This window comes from Manis pentadactyla, chromosome 14 (genome assembly GCF_030020395.1).
Source record: "Manis pentadactyla isolate mManPen7 chromosome 14, mManPen7.hap1, whole genome shotgun sequence".
NCBI classification, from domain to species: Eukaryota; Metazoa; Chordata; class Mammalia; order Pholidota; family Manidae; genus Manis; species Manis pentadactyla.
The window spans coordinates 62,163,704-62,188,835 of NC_080032.1; the positions used below are offsets into that span (position 1 = coordinate 62,163,704).

The 25,132-nt window shown below is 40.3% G+C and overlaps 1 protein-coding gene across 1 annotated transcript; it reads left to right on the forward strand.

Moving 5' to 3' along the window:
* Positions 1-71: 71 nt before the first annotated feature.
* On the forward strand, positions 72-24,722 carry TIGAR (TP53 induced glycolysis regulatory phosphatase). Its single transcript, XM_036908465.2, has 6 exons — positions 72-302; positions 9,003-9,040; positions 12,681-12,802; positions 17,114-17,191; positions 20,534-20,644; positions 21,509-24,722. The coding sequence occupies exons 1-6, from the start codon at positions 271-273 to the stop codon at positions 21,938-21,940; spliced, it is 813 nt and encodes a 270-aa protein (XP_036764360.2). The 5' UTR covers positions 72-270; the 3' UTR covers positions 21,941-24,722.
* The last annotated feature ends 410 nt before the right edge of the window (positions 24,723-25,132 follow it).

Genomic DNA, 25,132 nt, shown 5'->3' on the forward strand with positions numbered 1-25,132 from the left:
ACAGGCCTGCGCGCAGGGGCGCAAGCGCTACGGCCCTGGGCGGGGCCTCTTCCTTTCCCAGTCTCCTCCGACCTGGCGGTCTCCCGCCGCGCTGACTGGCTTTCTAGTGCTGACGTACGCGGCCGCCTCGGCCTATCGCCGCCGAGCCGGCCGGCGGCGGGGCTGGCGGAAGTGGTGTGGGCGAGGAGGTCCCGCAGTGCGGAGCAGCGGGCGGCTGGGTGCCGGGCGGGCGGCCGGACTGTGGCTTCTCCCCGGGCTGGCCCCAGGAACATGACGCGCTTCGCCCTGACTGTTGTCCGGCAGTGAGTATGGCTGCGGCAGGGTGCATTCCTCTCCTTTTCCTGGAGTTCCTGGACGGGTGAAGGACCGAAAAAAAACCCCTCTGCTCCCTGCTTGCCCACCCCTCGGAGGGTTGTCTGGGACCGGGCTGTTTTCTAGGTGTTTTCGTTCCGGTTACCCCATTTCGACCGCTCTTTCCCCTAGCAGCGCTGAGGCAGGAGGGCAGTTCTTCAGTAGCGTCACTCGCGTGTTACATACAGGTGAGGGCTGATGGAGTGAGCGAGGGAGTAGGTCCCCGGCCACTCGGCAGAGCTAAAGCTCAAGAAAGACAAGCTGGTCTCCTGACTTTTCTGTGCTCCCCAGCAGATTGCAACGAATCTGCAGAATAGCCCATCCAAGGGAGATATTTTTGATGCTGGCTACCTTCCGCTAGGCACTCTCTGCGTCTCGCTTTCCCCCAAACCCCCGTTTTCCTCTCTGTTTTCCAGGGCATTTAGCCCCGCGGGCCTATATCTGAGATTTATTTCTTCCCTTCAGAGGTTACATTGCTGGGGCGAGAGAGGACCTCCGCCCTGGTCTCAACCGACCGCTTCACCGCGAACAAATATTTTTATCATGACATTACACGGAGCTAACTGCAGATATGTCTTTGTCTCTTATCTTTTTTCCTCCTTAACACTTATTTGCCGAATGTTAGTGGGAAGTGAAATTCAGGGTGGTTAAGAGCACAGATTTTTCATGCAAGATAGACAGACCTAGGTTAGAATCCGGGCTCCAGCCGGGAGCCTTGCGACCTGGGCTTGGTGTTAACCGACTTAATCTTTACGACCTCAGTTTCCTGATTACAAAATGGGGTTAGTGTGAGAATTAAATGAGAGAAAGGTAGAATGACGAGCACAGTGGAGGGGAAGAAATATATCTGATAATTAAACAACATGCTTCTATAAGGCCAACTATAATGAAAGTGCAGTTAGTCCTCAAATGTGTGTGTACAGTTTACCAGACCAACATTTTGAGTGAGCACTGTGTGCCAGTGGACTGGGTTACACAGATAAATAAATACCATCTTTGACTTAATGGAGCACTTGAGAAACATTAAGGTGTTTTAACCTTGTCAGGCTGACTTTAACTGCTGTCCTGTTTATCCCATTCATCCTTTATAGGAAGATAATATTGGGAATCATCTGAAGTTGTCCCCTTAGGATTCACAGGATTTTAAAGACTGAACTAGAAATTGAGTTCCTCTCCCTCCCTTCTCCATTTTGTAGAACGCTGGGTGAGGCCTCCTCATTTATAAAATGCTCCATTTTATCACCGTTTTATGACCTACTTAAGCTAATCAGCACCAGAACAGGAACTAGAGTCCTGATTGCTGTTTCTTTTGATGTTAGAGCATTTTCTGTGTCTTGACCCAGCCATCACAGCATCCGACATATAATTGAAGCTCAGAAGTTGTAGGAAATCTGAGTTAAACCATCCCTTGAAAAATAAGGTGATGACTCTTTAGATTCTTAATAGATGATATTTGCATGAATGTGAATTTTATCGCCTCCCTGCTTCCTAAGGGCTTGATTTTTAAAAATTGATTCCTTATAGAAATCTTTGAAGAATCAATTTTTTAAAAAAGTCAATAAAGTATCATGTACTAGGCACACAGATGTATATTTAATTCTGACAACAATTCAGTGAGGTAAGAACTGCTCAATTTGCAAGTGAGGAAATTAAGACAGAGTCACATGGCAAGTGGGGGAGGCAGGATTTGGACAAAGCCATATGACTGTACATCCTCTTAACCACTATGCTCTTCTGCTTCCTACTTTACTGAGTTAAACCCTAGTATTTGTAGATTGCTTGAATCTCACCAGCCATTTGAGAGGCTACATTTTATTTCTCCTAATGTAATTATGAAGAATGATAAGAATAGTGTGCTCTGTTCTGTTTTATTCATGGGAAAGTGGAGTGAAATTGTTGAAAAAATTGATGGGGTTGTGGTTCACTGCTGTTCTGTCTGGACCATCTCTTTTCACCTTCAGAGTTCTCAAAGTGAAAAAATGACAATTCTTTTCGGAAAAGAAAGAATTTCAGACTTGATTGTTAATCACCATAGTTAAATGCAGTGACGCTTAATAGCATCAGCAAATTGTGCATTATTTAGCACAATATTGGGAGCTGGCACCTGTGTTTTCTACTACCTGATTGTGTACGACAGTCAAATGCTTCGAAACTGATGCCATGATCAATATTTTTTAAGAGTTGGATACTTTTATTGAACAGTGTCTCTTCAGATAATGCAAGAAAACTTTTAAAATGCAATTTCTCTAAGTTCAACCAGATCCCTTATAAACCTTGTGCTGTGAGTGTATGGGTGTTTATCTTCATCATACTTGGAAGTACCAGTGTGTATCACTTTTAGGATAGAATGCCTAAACTTTCAAAGTTTAAATCTACTAATATTATTAAACTAAACTAACTTCTCATGAGCTTATAGCACAGCATTATTGAAAACTCCAATATATGTAGGTTGGCATTTCCATCAACTACAAACATGTTGAGGGCCCTAGTTCCCTTGAAATCTTAATGTGTAGGTGTCTGAAAAACCATCCCATTTCACTGCCATTTTTAACTGACTCTTAAAACAAACAAAAACTTTCCAAACTAAATTTTATTTATCGTAAAGGTGATGAAATAGTAAAGTTATTTATAGCAAAATTAATTTATTTTTCTTACTCTACCTCCTCTGACAGTTACTGTTGAATACTAGTCATTTTTCTGTTCATTAATCAAGCAAGCAAAGTAAATATTGGGTCATCTGTAAACTTTTATAAGGATATATGTAACTGTTACATTACTGTGATATTTGTAGGAATAGGGTTGATCACTTAGGAGAGCCTTAGCAACTAGTACTAATATATATACAAAAACAAAAATATATCATGAATTGGTTATCTTACATTTTTTCCCCCTCAGACTGTCCAGTGAACATATTTGTGTTACTAGCCCTTGAAATCTTCTCTATTTTTAAATGAATTGACTGGTGTACAGGCATTAAGATAAAGCTGTATTCATGATAAAATAACAAGTGAGGCATTTTCCATGTACACTAAAGTATATCTATTTTGAACACTTGCCCCAAATATATACTAACTTTCCATGATTTGTCTCTCTTGGCAAACTGAGTACTTGTCTATTGAATTTGAATTCTTTACCAGGATAGGATTGGGTAATTGTGCTTCCTATATGACTTCAAAAGAAACGCTATAGAATATAAACCAGAACTAACAAAATAAACGGTCTTTTAAAGTGACGAACAGTGTGATAATCTACAAAACCAGTGATGTATGTTTGTAGGGCCTATAAATGGCTTGTCATGAGACTTAACTACTTGGCATAAGCATTTGCATTCTTGCAAAGTCCGGTGTTCCGTTTTGGAAATGGATTACACTGCAGGTCTTGCAAATGAGTGGTGTTATTCCTGACTCCTTCAAAATATATTCCTCTGACCTTTCAGCTCCCTCCACCTTCCCTGCTGCTGTCACAAGCCAACTTTGGTTAAGGGAAGTAGATTGATAGTAAAACTATTTTAGCCATCTATTTTTCTCATTCCCCAAAAAATGAACTTTAAACAGTTGCTTTAAGGGTTTATACAAATATCTTGATAAAGCTGATAAAAGCTATAAAGGTAAATATTTATGGAAGTTTTTGGAAAAAAATTAAATTTCTAGATTCCTACTCTGTAATATTTATAAAGTGATTCAAAGATTTAAAAAAAAAAAAAGCCCATCAACAGAGGTGAGGCTTAGAACCTCACCCCCCCGTTCTGAGAGAAATCTTCTGCATCCGTGGATGTTTTATTGCCCTTGTCTAGCTTGGATTAACACATAGTCTACAGGCACACACCTGATCATCTACATTTGCTCTCTTACAACACTAAACTATGTTTTCGACCTTTATCTTGTATCTACCTACCACTTCAGCATTTTATTAAAAATAATAATAAAGAGAGAAATGTGGTATCCACATATAAATCAAGTATAAAAACCAAATGAGTATTCATATTTGAACTGACTGTTTATAGTTCATAATGCATGAGCAAAACCAAAAGTTTCTGTGATGACTGCCCTTGTACTGTTCACTATGTAACTTATTCATTATGTAAGAATTTGTTCTCCATGTAAGAACTTGTTTGTTATGCCTCAGAAGATTGGAGACTGACGAAAATTAGGCTTGGGGTGGATTAATGATTGTGCATTGAGCATTGACTCCCCTATACAGAATTTTATTGTCATTAACAACCATTTATTTGACCAATAAATATGAGAGATGCCCTCACAGAAAAAAAAAAAAAAAAAAAAAGGACAAACTTCCAATGGTAAAATAAATAAGTAACTGGGATGTAATGTATAGCATAAGGAATATAGTCAAGATATTGTAACAGCTTGGTAGGGTGATAGCTGAAACCTAGAATTATGTATATAAATGTTTTATCACTGTGTTGTACACTTGAAACGAATGTAATGTAATACTGTGCGTCAACTACCCTTCAATAAAAAATAATTATCTTAAAAAAAAAAAAAAAGCCCAAGGAATGCCAGTAACTGTTAATAATGCAGTATGTCTGCAGCAGTCTTTATTGACTTACAGCTAAATGAAATTCTTCATTATATCTAGCTGTTTTTTTTTCCTTTTACTGTAATGGCAGTGCCATTACAAAGCATCAAAGTATTGGGATTCCAGTTTTTATAGGATGATATTTTGATGACATAATCTTTTATTCTGGACCTTTTATCAAATCAGCCATTGAAGTTGAATTAAAATCTGAGCTATCTTTTCAGCAAGCATACAAAAAGTTATCAGTTTTGCTGAACTTTGATTTGCAAAGACGTGGAGTGGCAAAATTATTCAATTTCTCCTTACCTTTGATTTTAAATTTATAAAATGAGCAAGAGAGTTTATGATCCACATAAAGTACGCAAAAATCGTTTGAGGTTCCTATATAAGAGCGAATGTGGGATAGAAGGGAACACTGAATTTTGTGGGAGATGGAATTGGGTACAGAGCCACTGTCTAAAGATGATATACTATTTAAAAAATAGTTCTTTTATTCTTGATCTCAGCAAGATTACTAGGCAGAGACAGGAGTGAACCCAGTGTTTGGGAATCATTTTCTGTATTAGAAATGACAGCTTCCCCATTGGTTGCCCTGGATGCTTTGTCTCTGTGGTGAATAAGAGATTAATAATATTCTCTTTCACTTCCATTTCTTTACCATCCTGAACAAATTTTGGAGTATAAAACATCTTTTATTAATATTAATGGCAACAGTGATAATAATGGCTAATCAGTGGTAAATGTGTCTGTGTAATTTCACTTATTTGTCATACCTTTTTTTAAGTTAAACCAGCCTGTGCTTACATATTTAGAGATTAGGACAGTTCTCTCTGGTGTTCCTGTTCTCTCACTTCACAGGTGACCACATTGATTAGTTTCTTGTACATCCTTCCATTGTTTCTCTATGTAGGTCTAAAATGTTTGTTCTTATTTCCTGCCTTTCTAAAAGATAGCATTCTTTTTATATCTTTTGGCACCTTGCTTTTTCTACTTAATGTATCTTGGTGATCTTTCCATATCCTTACATATGTCACTCTCTTTTTAGGGGACACAGTTACCTAGCACTCCATTATGTAGATACACCATTGTTTACCTCTTAATGGACATTTAGGTCATTTCCCATCTTTTGCTATTAGGTATAACACTGTAGCAAATATTTAAATATGGATGAATGTAGGTCTTCCCAGTAACAGGATTGCCGGATCAAGGGGTAAACCAATCTGTTGTTTTGATAAGTGTTTCCAGATCTCTTCTTCTCCTCCATCTGCACGGTACGCACACTGAGGTTCTGCCATTTCCCAGGATCTTCCCCACATTGGGTATGTTAAGGGGACACGGCCTCCGGCTGGGCCTTTGAGGAACTGGAGCTGAGGCAGACACACAGCTAAAGAAGTCAGTTAGCATACAGATGATTACCTGGAGTTGGGTATTTAAATGGGATAGGTGGGGGGGAAATGATGCCCAGGAAAGAAGGCTGTGTCGAATGGCTGGCTGTTGTTGGGTCTTGAAGAATGAGAGTGTATTAGCCAGGTCTGGCACTCTGTTTTAATAAGCCCTCTGGAGGGTCCTGATACAAGCTCAGGTTTGAGAACCACTGGTCTAAGAGGTTGGCCAACAGCTATTTGAGCAAACAAGGGACAGGGTTCCAGGCAGAGACCACATTTGTGACCCTGACTCTAAGGTCTGATGGAGTTCTTTTCTGGATCTGAGTAAATCAATCCAGCATGAGATTCTTTTCTTTCTAAACTAGTGCGTCACTGAAAACCAAAGCCGGAGTGATGAGCCTTCATAGTAATCAGGGTAGTACAAATTAAAATCAAGGTGAAATCAACTGCTCAGATCGGACACTGAGAACTCTTACATTTCCAAGTGTTGGTGAGGATGTGGAGCACTGCGGGGTGAGGGCAGTTGGTGTAAGCACTTTGGCATTATGTAATGAAGCTGAATGTTTGACTCCAGGTAATCATCTGCATGCTAATTGACTTCTTTAGCTGTGTGTCTGCCACAGCTCCAGTTCCTCAAAGGCCCAGCCGGAGGCCGTGTCCCCTTAACATGCCCAACATGGGGAAGATCTCAGGCCCAGCGATTCTAGTGCTGGGTGTGTGCCACTAGGCATGGGGCAGCAAACCTTTAATGAAAGGGACAGATAGTAAATAGTTTAGTCTTTGCAGGCCCTAGAGTCTCTGGAATTCCACCTTATGATGTGAAAGTAGCCCTAAGCCATACGCAAACAATGGGGGTGACTGTATTCCGATAAAACTTGGTTTCCATATAGAGTCGTTTGCTGATTCTTGGGTGGCTCTCAAACCTGAGTGAGCATCAGAATACCAGAGTGGGATTATCAAAACAGATTGCTGGGCCCCAACCTTCCATTTTCTGATTTAGTGGGTCCGGGATGGGGGCCACGAATTTGCACTTCCAAGTTCCAGTGGCAGCGATGCTGCTCTGGGGACCACACTTTGAGAACGTATGGTCTAGAGAATCTGATGCTCTCTGAACAAATATATTTGTGGCAGCACAGCCTCAAACTGCAACAGGCTGAATATCTAAAGGTAACAGAGCATGTATACTACATTGTGGTAAGTTCTTAGAGCGAGTGGTGCACAGGGACGAGAATGCCGGGAGTGCATCCACACTCCACACACTGAGGCACTCATGGTGTGGGACAACAGCATCGCACAGAAGACTATATGTAGTAAGAAGCCCTTCACTATAACTTCAACAGGCAAACCAGCCAGTGCTTGCTTGGGTGGGAAAGCTTGGAACAGCGGCAAGCAAAGGAGCATGGAGACATCCAGGGAGTGGACTGCTGGGTGGGAGGACACTGTGACTGGAAAGGTGCCAGGCCTAGGAGGCTGGAGTGATCTGTTACCTGGCATGGTGTTCCCTGGGTGCTCGCTTTATAGTTACTTATTTATGTTGTTTATTTCACAATTTTTAAAAGCTTAAGTATGTTTTAAGTTAAATTTTTTATTTCTGTATAGGTAGGTCCCAAAACAACATAAATAGAACTCTTGAGTAGTTCACTCGGTTGTCACAAGAGTCCAATGAGATAGGGACACATACCCCCTTTTACAAATGAGGAAACTGAGGCACTTGCACTTAATCCAGCTCATAAGTGGAGAACCAGAGTAACTTTTTAATCCAGCTCATAAGTGGAGAACCAGAGTAACTTTGTTCCTGAGCCTAACATGTGGCAATGAAGTTTACTTTAAAGGATTTTCACCTCTCATTGATGTAGAAAGATACAAATATGGGACATAGACATTTGATTCCAAATGAGGAAAAAACTGGATCTGAAGACACCTGTTTACCATATTTGTACCCACCCTTTGCAGTTCTATCGGTGTCCACACAGAGCAAGCCAATTCCTTGCTCCAGGGCAGCCCTGCCCCCGTGGTCTTTTGCCTCCATCTGCAGTGCTCAGCACATTGAAAGGGCTCAAAGAAGTTTCATCTGACTCCTTGATAGCTTGTCCTGTGGTTTGTGGTTATTGTAGGTCCGCCCTGTCCTTGCAGTCTGGTCGTCTGGCTCTTCCTCCAACCTCAATAGATGGTTATTTCGTGACAGTTTCCAGTCCTTTCATTCTTCTGGTTGCTTCAAAATTGGTTTGGTTTTTTAATTCTTAAAATTGTAGTACTCAGGCATCAGTTCTTCAGCATGCTTTGCAAGATAGTTTTCAGCATTCCAAAGTGGAACGGCTTGGGGAGACCGGGGCTGCAGGTTACGGGCTTCCTGCCCACTCCGTTGACATTCCCTTGCACGTCTCATTCAGCCCAGCAGCCCACCGACTGCCTTTCGTGTTTTGGTCCTGCTGCCCGTGAAAGTATTTTGGCCCACATGTTTATTTTAAAAAGGTTATTTTAGCAAAAGTCATATATAAAAATGGAATTTTCCACCTTTAAGTTTACTTAAAATCGATTCACAATCCAAATATTTTGTGATCACAAATATTTTAGAATAAGTTTTATTTTTACAGGTTATATTATGAAATATTTTATTACAAGGTTCATATGATATCATTATGAATATCATTACCCTTTGTTGCTGATTTTTTTTCTCACTTCAGAAATGACCTGATTTGGTAATAAAGCTCTATCCCCTTTCTATTTTAGTGGAGAAACAAGATTTAACAAAGAGAAAATAATCCAAGGTTGGTACACTCTATTACTTTAATTCTCCCTTAGTAGTAATGTGATATGTGAGCTAATCAGATCTGATGGGTGGGCTGGGGTCAGCCCTGTACTCTGAGCTGGGATGATAGAATGAAAGCATCACAGTCACAGAAGTACGGTCAGAGCAGATGGTAACCAAGAAGAGTAAGTCAATGAAGTGAAGTGGATGCAAAGAGAAGTACGCCAAATTATTTATGGTAAGCTTTAAAGTGGCCCAGTCAGCTGATGAAAGAGTTATTTTGGGTTTAGCTGCCTTAAAATATAGCTGCCAGGATTTAAAATGATTTCATATTTAGAAACATAAAGTTTACTGACCACTGTTAATGGAATTTTTCTGCTAAGGGAATTAATAGTATTTTTAGTAGTAATGAAGTTTTGAAAACAAGAGATTTAAAAAATTTCACACAGGCTTGTTACTTTATTCTGAACAGATTCTTTGTGCCTTGTTCTGTTAATTTGGGTTCAAATTTTTAAATCTCCCTATCATCCAGCTAGTCTGGCTTTTAAAGACTATCTCGGGTGAACTTTCAGCTGGACAGGCTATTTCTGTGCTGTGATTATAAAAGCATTTAGGTTTTTTTTTTGTTTGTATTCTCTAACTTTGTAAGTTAAATGCTTAGTTGTTTAATGATAGTCTCCTTTTTAGAAAGCATTTAAGGCTTATTTATTTCTAACTGCCATTTTTCTTGCGTGCCTACATTTTTAATATGTAGTAATTTCAGAGGTATTCAGCACCAGATCTCTTAAATTTCCATTAGGACTTCTTCATTGACCCATGCGTTATTTAGAACTGGTTTTTAAATTTCCAAATGGCTGGGCTTTTTGTTGTTGTTCTTCCTCACTGATGAATGACTTCCAGTGTAACTGACAATATGGTTTATTTGGTAATACTTCTTAGAAGTTGGTTAACATGGTCAGTTTTTATAAATTACCATTGTATGCTTGAGTAAATGAATTTTTAAGTTTGTATGGAGTTATATATCAATCAGCCTTGATTTTATTGATCAAATCTTCTGTACTTTACTAATTTTGTAAATTTACTAACTTGCCTGAATGACCTAAATAATGTCAATTTATGAGTCAGATATATTGAATTTCTCAGTGTGATAGCCAGCTTATCCTCTAGATTGGAATTCTGTCAATCTGTGCTTTATATGTTCTGCTTTTATATAGTTAGAGGCTATTTTATTAGGCATGTACAAGTTTCAGAATCTATCTTCTCAGTTGATTGGATCATTGATTACTTCTAGTGAGCCTCTCAGGCCTTAACTAAGACTTTTGTCATGAAGTTCTGCATTTCTGAGAGTAATATAGCTACTCCTGCTGTTTTGGGGTAGGAGTTTGCCTTGTGTGTATTTTTCCATCTCTTTTCTTTCAACCTTTTCGTATACTGATACCTTAAGTGTCACCTCATGAACACTAGGTAGTTGATTTTGGTTCTTTTTTTTTAAATACAATCCATCTTTTAATTGGCAACATTGTCCATTTTTGTTAATTCTGGTTACTGATACATTTGGACTTTTTCCTTTAGTGTTCTTCTCTCCTTTCTTTTTTCTTACTTGCTTTTTACTTCTAAAGTGTTTATTTTCTTTCTCTTGTCCAGCACCTCTTACCTTCCCTAGTGGCCCTAAAATGATGAGCCGTTTCTATCCTTTTAATGGCCACCTTTACATCTTTACCATTCATACTTGATAAAATATAACTAATATTTCTCTTCCCCAAAATGCGGAGAGCCTAAGTTACCATCTGGTATCTCAGTCTTAACCTTCTTTAGCCATGCAGGCATTATCATTTAATTGTTATTTGGATAGAGTTTGTTTTGATTTACATATCTGTTTACCATTTTCTCTTCTTATCATTTTTTGCATTTCAAATTCATTCCTGAAGTATCTTCTTTGAAAGGTCCCCCAGTGTAGCTCAGCTGATGGTAAAGATAGTTTCAATCCTGTCTGTTCTAGACAATTCTATTTGTATTCTATTCAGTCCTTTTCAGTCTAGGCAATTCCAGACTGGCTCCCTTAGCACTTGGAAGATGCTATGCTGCTGGGTTTCAGTTTTTTGTTTTGACTCCCATTGTTCTTGTTAAATCTTCTCTTAGCCAAAGGGTGTTCCTTGGCAGTAATCTGTCTTTTCTCTGTTACTGCTTCTAACATCTTTTGATTTTGTTTTTCTATAGTTTCACCTTGATATATCTAGGAGGAACTTGTTTTTTGTGTTTTAATTTATCCTGCCTGGTGTACATTGTGTTTCTCTTATCTGTAGATTTATGTCTTCCCCCATTTCTAGAAAATTCTCAGCCACTATCTCTTACATTTCCTCTCCTCCATTTTTCTCTCTTCTATTTCTGGAGTTCGAGTTAGCTGTGCGTTAGACATCCTCACCCTTCATTCATGTATGGGAGATCTGGGATGCACTCTGTCTGCTTGTGTCAGCTGCGTTTTGAGCTCTGTCTGGAGCTCACTAGGACCCTCTGCACTTGAATCATTTTATCCACTGAGGCATTTTTTTCCGCCTTTGCAGCCATTCTGTTTTTTATTATTAAAAGATCTGTTTGGTTCTTTTAGAAAACTGCCTGGCGGTTTTTGATGGTTTCTTGCTACTTATATTTTGTGATCCTGACTTTATGTTTTATTCTCAGTTTACTGTCTGCATTTGCTGATTCAGTGTCTGAAGTATTAATGGCTCTAAGTCTTGTTATTTGTTATCTCTCCTAATTTTCATTCGTGATGGGTGCTTTCTTGTGTGTTAAATCACTGACCTATTATTTGCTTTAAATTAGTAGAAAATTGTCAGCTCTGAGAATGATTTACTCTGAAGAGGATCTGCATTTGGTTTTACCTCCAACCTGAAACCACAGTAGCCTCTTTGCAGGACCTCTGCCTTCTGGGAATGCCAAGTTCAGTTCTCCCCCCTTGCTGCCTCCTGCAGCTGGCCTCCTCCCCAGCCAGCCCCCTTCCTGTGCTGATGTCCAACAACCCCATGCTTCTCATGCTGATATTCAGGCTCCAGCTTTGGGGTATTTTGGTTGCTTTGCTTTGCCTTGTGGAGATTTTCCTTATATCCTATGAATAACACACACACACACCCTATCTGGTCCTTTTCTAGTACGAAGATCTTCAGAGTGTCTCATCAACATTTCTCCTGGAAATAGAGCTTCTGAAGCATGTTTAAAAAAGGAAAAGGAAGGAAGGAGGCAGGGAGGAAGGAGAAGTAATACAATCCCAAACATTTGGGCAATGAAGATGAAGGAAAAAACTTCTGTTAAGTGAGGATCCTACCACCCAAACCAGCTCTTGAGCTGAGAACTAAGGTCAGAGCCAGCATTAACAAAATAGAGCCAGCGAAGAGGTGGGCAGCCTGAGCGAGGGAAGGCTGGAGAAGGCGGGTCCTCCTCATCCGCAGATTCCCATTGGGCAGACACTCCTTTGGGAAACATTTGACTACCTGAGCCTTGATGGGACTATAGCTTGATTTTACTTGTTTTCAGTTCTCTGGAAAGTAATGTACAATATATCCAAGGGAATCTTTTTAAATACAGATAAATGCTGTTTATATTGTCTTTCATGTGATTTTATTGGCATTCCATATATGAAATCGTTCCTTCTCTTAATACCACAGGACAAGGCGTAGATGTGCCGCTTTCAGAAACTGGCTTTAAACAAGCAGCTGCTGCTGGTATATTTCTTAATAATGTGAAGTTTACTCACGTTTTCTCCAGTGACCTCATGAGGACAAAACAGGTAAGTTCAGAGTCACAGTTTAGGCTGAAGAGTCAAGTTGTTAGTAGTTGTAACCTTGAAAGATCTGCTACCAGAGTCTGCAGGGAATTCAGCCTCACACAGATGTCACCCCTCCCCTCCCCGTGACAGACCTTACTTCTCTTTTCAGTTTACTTTTGTACTTCATTTGATTTTGGTAAATTCTAGATTAGAGTAGCTTGGGGAACATGTCTTACAAAATGTCTAAAAAAAAAGACAAAGAAGGTTTTACAAGAGAGAGTCAGCAGGAACACCGGACAGAATTTAACCCACAGAGACTTCAAATACTGGAATCCAGATCCAGTTAAAAAAGGAAAACAACAACATTACTATAAAGAGAAAAAAATATGTTTGAAATACCTTTAGGCAACGGATCACTATAAAACTTGCCCCAGAGATTTAAAACAAGAACCAAACCAACTTCTAAAAGTTCCATGGAAGGAGCCTCTTGTGACGACGACGCTGGGGTACGAGGGTCGGGATGGAGCCTCCCCGCTGTAAACAGCTTGAAAGCAGGACAAAGTCTGTGGGACAACTGTCCACAGACATTGGTGCTCAGGCCACGTGGGCCTGCGACCCCCGAACGAAGTGAAACAAATGAGGTGCGCCCTCCGGTTGGCCTGGTTTTCCAGCTGGAGCAATTTCCAAGTTCTGGCAGGTGAAGCCAACGGAGCCCAGTAGTCTCAGTGAATTGAAGAGACATAGCTTGGAATTTGTGGAGATTAAATAACAACATTTGTGGGGCGGAGTATTGGGAGAGGGCTGCACAGAGAAAGAACTCTGGGGACGAACCTAGGGATCCCTCATCTTTGGCGAACTGTGAACCTGGACGTGCAGAGGGCAAGCCACCTGCGTGAGGCCAGGTGAAACGCAGCTTCAGGCAAAACACAGAGCAGGTCCCGGAGTTCACACCTGCCGGGTGGGGAGAGACTTGTTGACTACACAGGGCACAGAGTAGGGACTTCAGAAGGATCCCACCTCACCAGTGCAGCTGAACTCTCCTCAGAGGAACATTGTGAGGAGAGAAATAGCGGATATTAAAAAAAGAACCATGTTTATCTTCTGGAGATGAAAAATACAGTATTCTGAGATGAAAATTTCAGAGGGTGGGAGGGAAAGCAGATTAGACATGTGAAAGAAGAGATTTGAATATGAAGACAGAAACAGAATATTCCAAAATTAACTATGGAAAGAAAAGAGACTGAAACAGGAAAACTGAAGAGTTTCAGTGAAGCATTAAGACAATGTCAAGCAATGTAATTACATGTAGTATTTGAAGTCCTGAAAGGGAAGTGAGGGTGGCGGTAAGTATGAAAAAAAAAAGTGAATAAAGACTAAAAAAAATTCCAAATATATACCCAGTGAAAACACCTTCAAAAAGGTATTTTCAATGTGGGATGCTGATACAATGGGCTATCTGTATGGAAAAACATGAACTCTGACCCTTACCTCACACAATACACAACAATTAACTTGCATAGATCATAGAAACAAATCTAAAAGCTAAATCTATACAACTTCTGTAAGAAAACACAGAAGAAATATTTGTGTAAAGGTTTCTTAGGACAAAGCACAAACAAGATGCAGATTGAGAGGAAATTATAAATATGTATAGGATATACATATATGTGTGTATATATCTGATGTATAATATATATAGCTATGTATGTGTACATTTGTGTGTACATACATATATATAATTCAACTCAGTAATTAGACAAACACTTTACTTTAAAATGGGCAAAAGATTTGAATTTGACCGTATACTTCACAAAAGAAGTTATATCGAAGGCCAATAAACAGATGAAAAGATGCTCAGCATAACTGATCATGACAGAAATGCAAATTAAAGCCCAATGAGATACTATTACACAAACACTTGGCTAAAATAAAAAAGGTAAAAGGATGTGAAACAAATAGAACTCATATGTTGCTAGTAAGAACATAAAGTGGAGAACTACTTTTGGAAAATAGTTTGAAAGTTTATATGGTCCAGCAATTTCAGTCCCAGAAATTTATCCAGGAGAAATAACATATGTCTACACAAAGACTAGGACACAACCGTTTAGAAGCTTTATTTACAAGTGGCAGAGTGGAAGGAACCTGTATGTTCAGTAGGTGAATGGGTAAGTGAGCTCTGATACAGTCATACTGTGCAACACAACTCAGCAGCAGCACAGAGGAGTCTCCGAAACATTATATGGAACAGAATTAGCAGACAAAACAGCACATACTGCATGATTCTTTTTACACGAGACTCTAAAAAAGACAAATCTAATCTGGGTTGCCAGGGGCCAGGAGTGGGAGCTGTTGACTGGCAAGGACACAGAGAAATGTTTTAGGGTGGTGGAATTCATCTGTATCTTGATTTTTTTTTTTTTTTTTAATTGAAGGGTAGTTGACACACAGTATTACATTACATTAGTTTCAGGTGTACAACATAGTGATTCAACATTTATATACATGACAATTCTAGGTACCAGCTATCACCATACCAAGCTGTTACAATATCTTGACTGTATTCATTACGTCCCGGTTACTTATTATTTTACCATTGGAAGTGTATACTTTTTTTTTTTTTTTTTTTGTGAGGGCATCTCTCATATTTATTGATCAAATGGTTGTTAACAACAATAAAATTCTGTATAGGGGAGTCACCGCTCAATGCACAATCATTAATCCACCCCAAGCCTAATTTTCGTCAGTCTCCAATCTTCTGAGGCATAACAAACCTGTATCTTGATTTTGATGGTACTTAAGGAAGTGTATATGTTTGTCAAAACTCAATGACCTGTACACTTAAAATAGGTGTATTTGTTATAGGAAATTATGCCTCAATAAAACTGATTTAAAAGAATGGAAAAATTTTTTAAACCTAACACAGAAACCTCAAGTTGTACTAAATTAGACATAGATCAGGCAGAGCTGAAAGATCATTAGCTTATAGATACATATAACATAGGAAATGAAATGTAGCAGGTGATAAACAGATTAAAAATTCAAGAGTTTAAAAGAAATGAACATGATGGGAAGGTCAGGTGTTTTTCAGAAGGGAAGTGTCAGAGAAAAAGGCAATTTTGGGAAAGAGGCAATGCTCAAAAAAGTCACAGTCAATAATTTTGCAGAATTGTCGAAAGATAACAAGTTATCTAATCTGGAAAATAAAACAAATCCCAGTCAGGTGTAATAAAAAGAAATGCACATCTACACTTATCGTAACAAAATTGCAAAACTACAAAGAATAAGGACAGACATTATGCACTGAAGACCAATATTAGACTGTCAACAAATTTGTCAGTATCAGTAGTAATTTCTTTATTGTGCTGAGAGATAATAAGGATTAACTTAGATTTTCATACCTAGCAAAAACATTTTCTAGAGTATATGTGAAGTGAAGACATTTCAAAGGCTTAAAGAAACTTTCAAAGGTTAAATGAAGAAGGAAAATAACTCCAATATGGAGGTATGAGTTTCAGGAGAGAATAGTGAGCCAAGAAATTGATAAAGGTATGGGTAAATATATAAACAAATACTGCCAATATAAAACACATGATGTTTAAGTTATGGGGAGGGGATTAAAAAACAAGGCAGGTTTGGTGACTTAAATTAGTTCTACAGTTTTGCAAGTACAGTGTCTCTTGTCAGTCAAAAATAACCAGGCACACAACGAGAGAAGGAAATGTGAACAAAAATGAGCAAAAACAAAAGACAGCAGAAACGGCTGCAGGAGTTATCCGATAACCGGAGTTATTACACATGGACTTGAAGAGAACTGTTGAAGGCGTACATAAAAAATGACATTGACAATGTCAGCACAGAACTGGAAACTATAAGCCAAATGCAAATTCTAAAACTGAAAATGTAACTGCAGTCCAGACTCAGTGGATGAAACAGTTCCACAGCAATTCAGACACACCTGAATGGAGAATTAATGAACTAGAATCTTTTCTGTAAAGGGCCATATAGCAACTATTTTGTTTTGTGGGCTGTGTGTCTCTGTTCAACCCTGTTGTTGAACTGTGGAAGCAGCCATAGACAATACATAAATGGCTGTGTTCTTATAAAAAATTTTTTTTACAATAACAAGTGATCTGGATTTGGCCTGGAAGCTAGGGTAGAAAATACCAAAATACAGCATGAAGAGTCAGGGATGAGCAGTGCAGAAGAGAGGAAGCTTTTCCAAAGGAATGTTTTCTCCAGTTCTTTTTTATTCATTTTGATGAATAAAATGAATCTTGATGTTTTGGCCAGAAGGATTATGAGAAAAGAAACAGGTTGTCTTTCCATTTTTAGACCGTGCATGGGATTTTGGAGAAGAACAAATTTTGCAAAGATATGACAGTAAATTATGATTCAAGACTTCGAGAAAGGGTAAGTAACTTACATACTGTTCTTTACCACCAACTATCATCAAACCACCTCAGTTTATCACGTGGGTAAAAATTAAATATATTCCTGCTAGGGATGTGGAATCAGCTAACACATGCTAAGAATCTACTATGGGACAGTCACTGTTATATACTTGTAGATAGTATCTCATTTAATTATTAGAATATAAGATAGGCATCTTAAATTACAAAATCAAGGTGTGCTCGTAAGAACTTTAGTACTGAAGAGTTTAAAGTAAAAGTGAGAAGTTCTCTCCTCAGCCTCCGTAATCCTACTGGCCAGTGTAGGCGTGAATAGACTTTCTTGTGCCCATTTCATATTATCAGAAGTCAATCTTTCTCAAGCTACCATTTAGCTAAAGCCATACAGGAATTTCGGATCTGAGATTTGATCCCCAGTCTCCACGTAGAGCAGTATTTTTAGTGTGCTTTGTACTCCTGTCTTGGAAGCTGGTGAATGTCCCCACCAACCCAGTGAGTGCTTCTGGACCTGGATAGAAATTAACAGAGTGGGAAGGGCATCTTTACAGAATTGCCTTTCATAACCCGAGAGTGTTCCCTGGTATAATCCCAAAGAGATGCTAGCACTCAAGCATAAAAACTGCCTGGAAAGGCTCACTGTGCCTGAGAACCAACGCTTGGATGACAAAAATGCTCCGAGTTGGGTGGGAAGCTGCACAGGGCCTGTCAAGCGGGAGAAAATGCTATTGCCGCCTGGGCCATCTCTTCCCTGTGAGGGTGTCAGCCTCTTCTGTGGTTTCAGTTAATGGGCTTAGGATTTCTAAATATGCAGTTTTAGCTTGGGCCTCTCCCCTGAGCGCACACACACATCCAAGTGGCCACTGTTCGTTTCTGTCTGCGTGCCCCGCAGCTGCTTCCAGCCAGCGGACCGCAGTCCACTCGGCCCAGCTCCGGCTTGCCCAGTTGCTCAAGGCACTGGCCCTTGACTGTGCTCTCCCCAACCCTGCACGGCCTCTCAGCATCTTGTCAGTTCTGCCTCTGAGTAGTTCTGGAATCCTTCATTTCTCTGCGAGCCCACTGCTGCCATCCTGTTGCGGTTCGGTGCCACCTGTCACCTGGATCACTGGAAGAGTGGTTCTCCTGTTTTCGGTTTTGCTCCCCCTTTTCCAAACACATCTCCACACTGCAGCCAGATCTTCAGGAAATTTGGTTGCTGTGCCTCTGTACAAAGCAGTTCATTAATTCTCTTTTATTTTCAAGCGGTTGTCCAGGCTCTCCCCTCGCCCTCAGTGTGCTGAGTCTGATCCGCTGCCCCCTTCTGCCTCCTTCCTCTTCCCTGTGCTGCGGCCCCTGCCATGATATCAGTGTGCACCTTCATGGGCCTCGCTGTGCTCTGGCGCTGGGCCTGAGTGTGCAGGTGTGTTAATCTTCCCAGCAACCCAATATTGTGACTATTCAAAAACCTAATTTTTAAACCCCCATTTCACAGTTGCAGAAGCCAAGGCACACAGAGGTCCAGTCCCTGCCCAGGCACAGAGCTCGTTTGTGGCAGAGCTCCTGGATTCCATGCTCTGGACCTCGGGTCACATGCATGGATCTTCTCCAAGTTGCCCATACACGCGTGCTCCTTCCCGACTGAGTGTCTGAATCTGTACTCCACCCTGCCTGGAATAGCCACCCCGCAAACGCGGCCAGCTTCCCTCCCCCTGAGGCTTTGGCCTTCTGTGGTACCCTCATCCAGACTGCGCACCTCTGCTGTGTGTGCCTGTGTCCAGGGTGCCCCTCCACCGCTGCCGCCCTGGGTGAGTGTGCAGCAGCCTCAGCCGGGCCGGGAGCCGTGGGTCATCTGATGCCTTCCTCACCGCTCCAGCTTCACCGCCTGGCATACTGCAGCGTAGCAGTTGGGTAGTTAACAAATGGATGTTTTCATTCTTGAAAAAACAAAGCAAGTGATGATTTTTAATGTCCTTGTAATAGAGGTTCTCCAAATACAATTGAGGATGTCAGAGTTTGGACTTGGGGATTGGAAGAGCCCCAGGCAGATGTGCATATACTCTTACAAAAAATGTTTTACTGTTGGACCTCTGTCTGCTGGGTGGTGTTGGAATCTTTTGACATCCTCAGTGCCAACCAAAAATAATAATTTATCTCTACATATTTTATTATGCAGTTAGACCATATCCTTGTAGAGAACTAAAAGTATGAACAGTTTGTGAAAACGTTAAAATTTCCATCATGCACACACTGAATATTTGATATGTGTGCTCTTGACTTCTTTCTTATTTGTCAGTCTGTTGTTTGTCTGTATCTCTCTGTGTATGTATTTTTTTAAAAGTAATTCTACTCTGTGTATTGTTTTTTAACCACCTCTTCTCACTGTATTTTTCATGCCCATAAGTGCATGTCAATATGACCACCTAATTTAGTGACTGTATTATGCCAATCTGTGGATATTGCATAATTTATTTAACCAAGCTACTCCTGATGGGCATCTAGTTTGTGACTAGATTGTCCACTGATGTGAATATTAAAATAAATATCTTTGAACACATATCTCATGCCCTTCCTCGAAATGGAATTGCTGAACATGTACTTTTAAAATATCTCATTCCAGAAAAGCTGTGCCAGCTTACACTCCCACGAATGACCTGCGAGCATGTTTTTCCCATGTCACACTAGCTGTTAGTAGTCTCTTTGGTCTTTCAAGTTAACTTCTGAAAGGTGCCAGTTTAATTTTCACATTATGGATTCCTAATGAAATAGATTTCCTATGCTTCTTAGCCATTGCTATTTCTTTTGTGACTTGTGTGTCCTTTGCTAAGGCTCAGTCTCTGTAAGCCTGAAAAGCTAATGAGCTTTGAAGCCACATAGATCTGGGTTTGAATTTTAAGTTTGCTAATGATTGGCTTTGAGAGTATAAGCCAGTTGCTTACCCTCTCTGAAACTTAGCTTTCCCCTTATGAATATGGAGATGCAAATACCAGTCTCAGAATGCTGTTTCTAGGATCAAATGAGATAGGATGTGTGAGGCACACCTGGTGCCCTGCATATATTAATTTCTAGCCCTGGAATCTGTGCAAATCCTTATATTTGTCCAGTAAAGCTCCACCATCTATATAAGTTAGCTTGAGTAAGTTATTCCATACAGCCTGCCTGGACACAGTGTACAACTCCAGTTGCATTTTCTAGGGTTCATGGCACTCTACTGAGTATTATCCCCATTGTTGGTTCAGAGGCAACAGAATAAAGTAAGTGGAAGGAGACCAAACTTCTTAGGATGATTGTTCCAAGTTTGCCATAAACATGTACTTATTGTCATGTTGCAACTTCATTTGAGGCCCTTTTGTCTGTTGGACCATTGCAGAAACACGGGGTCGCAGAAGGCAGGGTGCTGAGTGAGCTGAGGGCAATGGCCAGGGCGGCTGGGGAAGAGTGCCCCGCGTTCACACCACCCGGAGGAGAGACTCTGGACCAGGTACGCGGCCCTGGGGCAGTTCACCCTGCTCCAGCCTTGCCAGTGTCTGGGAGCCGCAGACGGACTCGGCCCATCAGTAAGATGTCTCCAGAGCTTAGCCCATCATTTGGAAGTTGTTTGGTTCACAAAACCACTCTGTATGGTATTGTTTAATTTCTCCTTTTTAAGCTCTCCTTTCTCATTTACCACTAAGTTCAGTCACTACTGATAATGGATTTAAGGGGATGTGTCGGCATACGGTGCTATTCAGAAAACTCTCTGAATGTGGAGCAGTAGCTTTGCAGTGGCCGGTTCAGGAAAGCAGGGGAGGAGCCGTTCCAGGAGACTGGTGGGCAGGACGCTGGAGGGGGCAAAGCAGTTCAAGACTCTGGGCTTTAAGCTGCTGCTGCTGCTGCTTGAGTGGCGGCACCACTGTGCTCCCATTCCTCTGGAGTGTTCTGCTTCCGAGTTCTTCGTTGGTGATTTCCTCCCTGTTCTTTCTGTTCATAATTTTTGTGTAAAGACCTTCTTTAATTTAACAAGGAAAAGACTTTCATCCTTGTCCTAACGGAGGTGCCGGACGTCGCTTCCTGGTTAACACTATCTTATGGGCTTCTGTTTACGTGTGATCCCCCTAGACTGTGCGTGTAAGGGATCAGGTACTGCATCTCGCTTGTCTTTGTCCCCCTGTGCTTCCCTATTTCCAGAGATATGATTGGGCTCATAATATCTGTGGAACTACTGATTGAATGAAAGGAATCGAGTGTCATCTGCTTACATAGTACTTAGGTTGACATAGAAAAACCCCGTTAGTTCTGCTTTAAGTGTGTGTTTTAAGAGGACCATTAAGGTCACTTTATTCACTTTTTATTTCTTTTCCTGTAGGTGAAAATGCGTGGAAAAGACTTTTTTGATAGTCTCTGTCAGCTGATCCTGAAAGAAGCAGGCCAAAAAGAACAGTTTTCCCAGGGAGCTCCAAGCAGCCGTCTGGAAACTTCTTTGGCAGAGATATTTCCTGTAGGGAAAAACTGTGCCTCCGAATTTAATTTAGACAGCGGAGCTCCAGGATTAGTAGCCAGTGTCTTAGTTGTGAGTCACGGCGCGTACATGAGAAGCCTGTTTGCTTATTTCCTGACTGACCTTAAGTGTTCCTTACCAGCCACTCTGAGCAAATCTGAACTTGTGTCAGTCAGTCCCAACACAGGGATTAGTGTCTTTATCATAAACTGTGAGAAGGGACGAGAAGTCACACCAACAATCCAGTGTGTTTGTATGAACGTACAGGACCATCTAAGTAGAGTGACTGAAACTCCCTAATTTGAAATCTGCATCCAAATCTTACAGGTTTGGACCTCTGAGGTGGCAGCACCTGTGGCTTTATTTCCATCCTCTGCTAATGCTGATTTGGAAACAGTTAAAAAGCTGACTATAATCGCAGGTCATAAAACTCAAAAGGAATTGTGGTCCCATAAAAGCACTAATGGAAAATCATTTAGAATTGACTTCTTGTCCAAATATAGCTGGCATTTCCAGAGTAATTTTACCACCCTGCTCAGTTACATCCCTGGACTATAAATGGATGATCACAGAGTACTGCAAATCGAGGGATTAATAACTATGTTACTTCTTTTAAAAAAAATGTTGATATTTTTCTTTAATATCTGGACAATCTAGCCTGTTTTATTGGCTATTGGTAAGAATACTGTATGTTTTTTACTGTCTCCTTCAGTGCTTGGAAGAAGGAACTATATATAATTGTCACTGTATATTTATAATCATAACATGTTCTATTTAAGAAGTCCCTTAAATGAAAATTTCTTACCATCCTAGGTTTATTAGAAGCAAAATGACACTAAAACGTCTAATGTAGAGATTAACAGTTAAAAGTTTTTGCCGTAGAGGCTTTGAAATGTGGATGAATGTCGATTATGATTGTGGAATGGTCTGGTGAGGAAGGATTTAAAGCATCATTTGGTTACAAAACATTGAAAGAAGGAATCTCTGAGCAGGAGAAGATAAAAGAGCAGCTCTTTTACCATAGGCTGAAGAATTTAGCTGTGGAAGGCTCTAAGGGAATTAAACAATTACTAGTGCACCACACGTAGCCTCAGAGTAAATGAGGGCGCTCCATGGGAAAGCAGTGCTTGGCCAACCACAGCAGAGGTTTTCTGGTGGAAGGTGTAGATGCCTCTTTTTTCCACCAGGTGGTACTGGAGGAAAGGGATTTTTGTTAACCGATTTCTGTCCGTAAAATTGATCCTTCAAAAATCCTCATCTAAATGAAGACAGTGTTCACACGTAGTTTGCTTTTATATCATGTTGGTGAATGCTGTATCAGTTTGTAAGATTTGTAATTAAGTTTGTCAGTTAAGGCTAAAATCATGTATAGTCCAAATTCACGCTGAATTTAAGTCACGTAGAAAGTTCAGTATCACACTGTTCTCCCTGCCCGGCTCTACCAGTTTCCCTACCAGGATGGGAACAAAGCCCGTGGCTGAGTCCTAGAGGAAGTACACTGCAAATGAAAACTTGAAAAAGTAACCAAAAAGGACAAATAATAGTAATATTAATTCTTATCACCTAGAAATGATAGCTCCACTCTTGTTTTTTTTTAAGAAATAACACAAGCGATGTAAGCGAGGTTCCCTCGATCAGCTCTCAGCCCTCTCCCTTTGCATGCAGTGTAGCGCAGCCACCACAGAGGGTCTGTGTACACATTCACCATTCTATACTTTTTCACCTGTGGTCGTAAGGAAACGGTTTGTTTTGGTGTTTTTAAAATGTACATAATCAAGCTATCTATTTATTTTCATCTTGGGGCTCTATGCTGATATGTATAGATCTAGTTACTATAACCTCTGTATTCTACTGAATAAATCACATTTTGTTTTATTAGCAGACACTTAGGTATATTCGGTGTTTTCCTATAGAAAACTTCAGGCAACAGCGTATTGCCTCCCTCTCCCTGCTGTGTCATAAAAAATGTGCATCTCCGGTTTGAGAAGAACTGAATTGCTCTTCCGAATAGCTCTGTTCACGTAGGCATTTTACCGTCTCTCATCATCACAGGAGGAACTGCAAGAAGAAAATAAACACACCAATGACTTGCATGGCCAGTTCCACGTCTGTTGTGGCCTCTTCCAACAGTGGCAGCAGCTTGGCCGATCTCTGAGGCACACTCAGTGTTGCTGAACAAGCTGTCCACGTCCAACCTACCAATCTGAAGGAACACAAACACTGAGTACTAGCTGATGGAGAGAGATGCACTGTATTTAGGATGTGTTCTGCTAAACATTCTAATGTAACACTTCTCTCAAACGGTGAATCTTCTGTGAAGAGACCATAAATTGAATTGCAGTTTTGAACAAAGGTCTGTGATTTCTCATCAGGCCACGGCTATACCCACCCGTTAGCCTCTACTAATACCAGAAGAGAATTCCTAATTGCCAGAGCGCCACTGGACACCTTAGACTGGGTAGCCTGACCATGCTTCTTACCTCTCTGGCCACCACCCAAAAGCTTCCAGTCAAGAAGCTGCTATGGAAGAATTGATGAGGCTGTCTAAATACAAAAAAAAGTTGTAGAAGTCTTGGAAAGGTTATTTTGATCTCTCTGCGCCTCTGTTTTTTAATTTGTGGAACCCAAGTATCAGGTGTTTGGAAGCCTTTTCTGTGGAAACCCCATATATGTGAAGAGTGGATGGCACTGTGCCATCAAATCCAGCCAAGAAGAGTCTGAGCAGAACACTTAGACAAAGGGGAACTAATTTCTCATCTTTCAACCCACTATGTCTCTATTTGCTGGGTGAGTCTGTTCTTGGGCCTCTTGTTTCATCAAAACTTGGAACAAAATCTCTTAAAATAAGGAAGAAAGATATTTTAAGAAACAAGTAAAGGACGGACTGATTTCTCATATCTCAATCATGACATGCTTAAAGAGGAATCCAATACTTTTATTTATTTTTTTGTCCTCTATTCTTCCATTCAGCTCTTCTTAACCACTTCCACCAAAGTACTCCTAAGGACAAAGGGGAAAGAATATGTGCCCCTTCCCTTTACACCTAGTAAAAGTTAGGTATTAAAAAAGAAGAAAAACAAGACGTCTCTCTCCTCATTTACTTCGAATTAAAATTTAGCACTGATGAATGTAGGCGACAAACCCTTTGATAATGTCAGCACTATCTGATTTTTGTGTCCAATAGAAATGATAAGTAGTCACTAAATCATTTTCCCAATGTTGCAGATGTCTCTAAACCTTCACCCCCATCACTGCTTCAAAATTATGGTAGTTTTTAAGTTCTGCCGTGAGATTTAGTCATGTGTGTCTCAGTGAATAAACAAGTATGTTATTATTAAAAAGTTTAACATTAAAAAAATGGGTCTATTATTTTTCACTATCAGTATTTGAAAGTTCCTGTTTTTCCACATCTTTGTCAACACTTTCAATACTGTCTGATGAGACTGTGTTAATTGGATGAATGAAAAGTATGATGTCATTATATTAACGAGC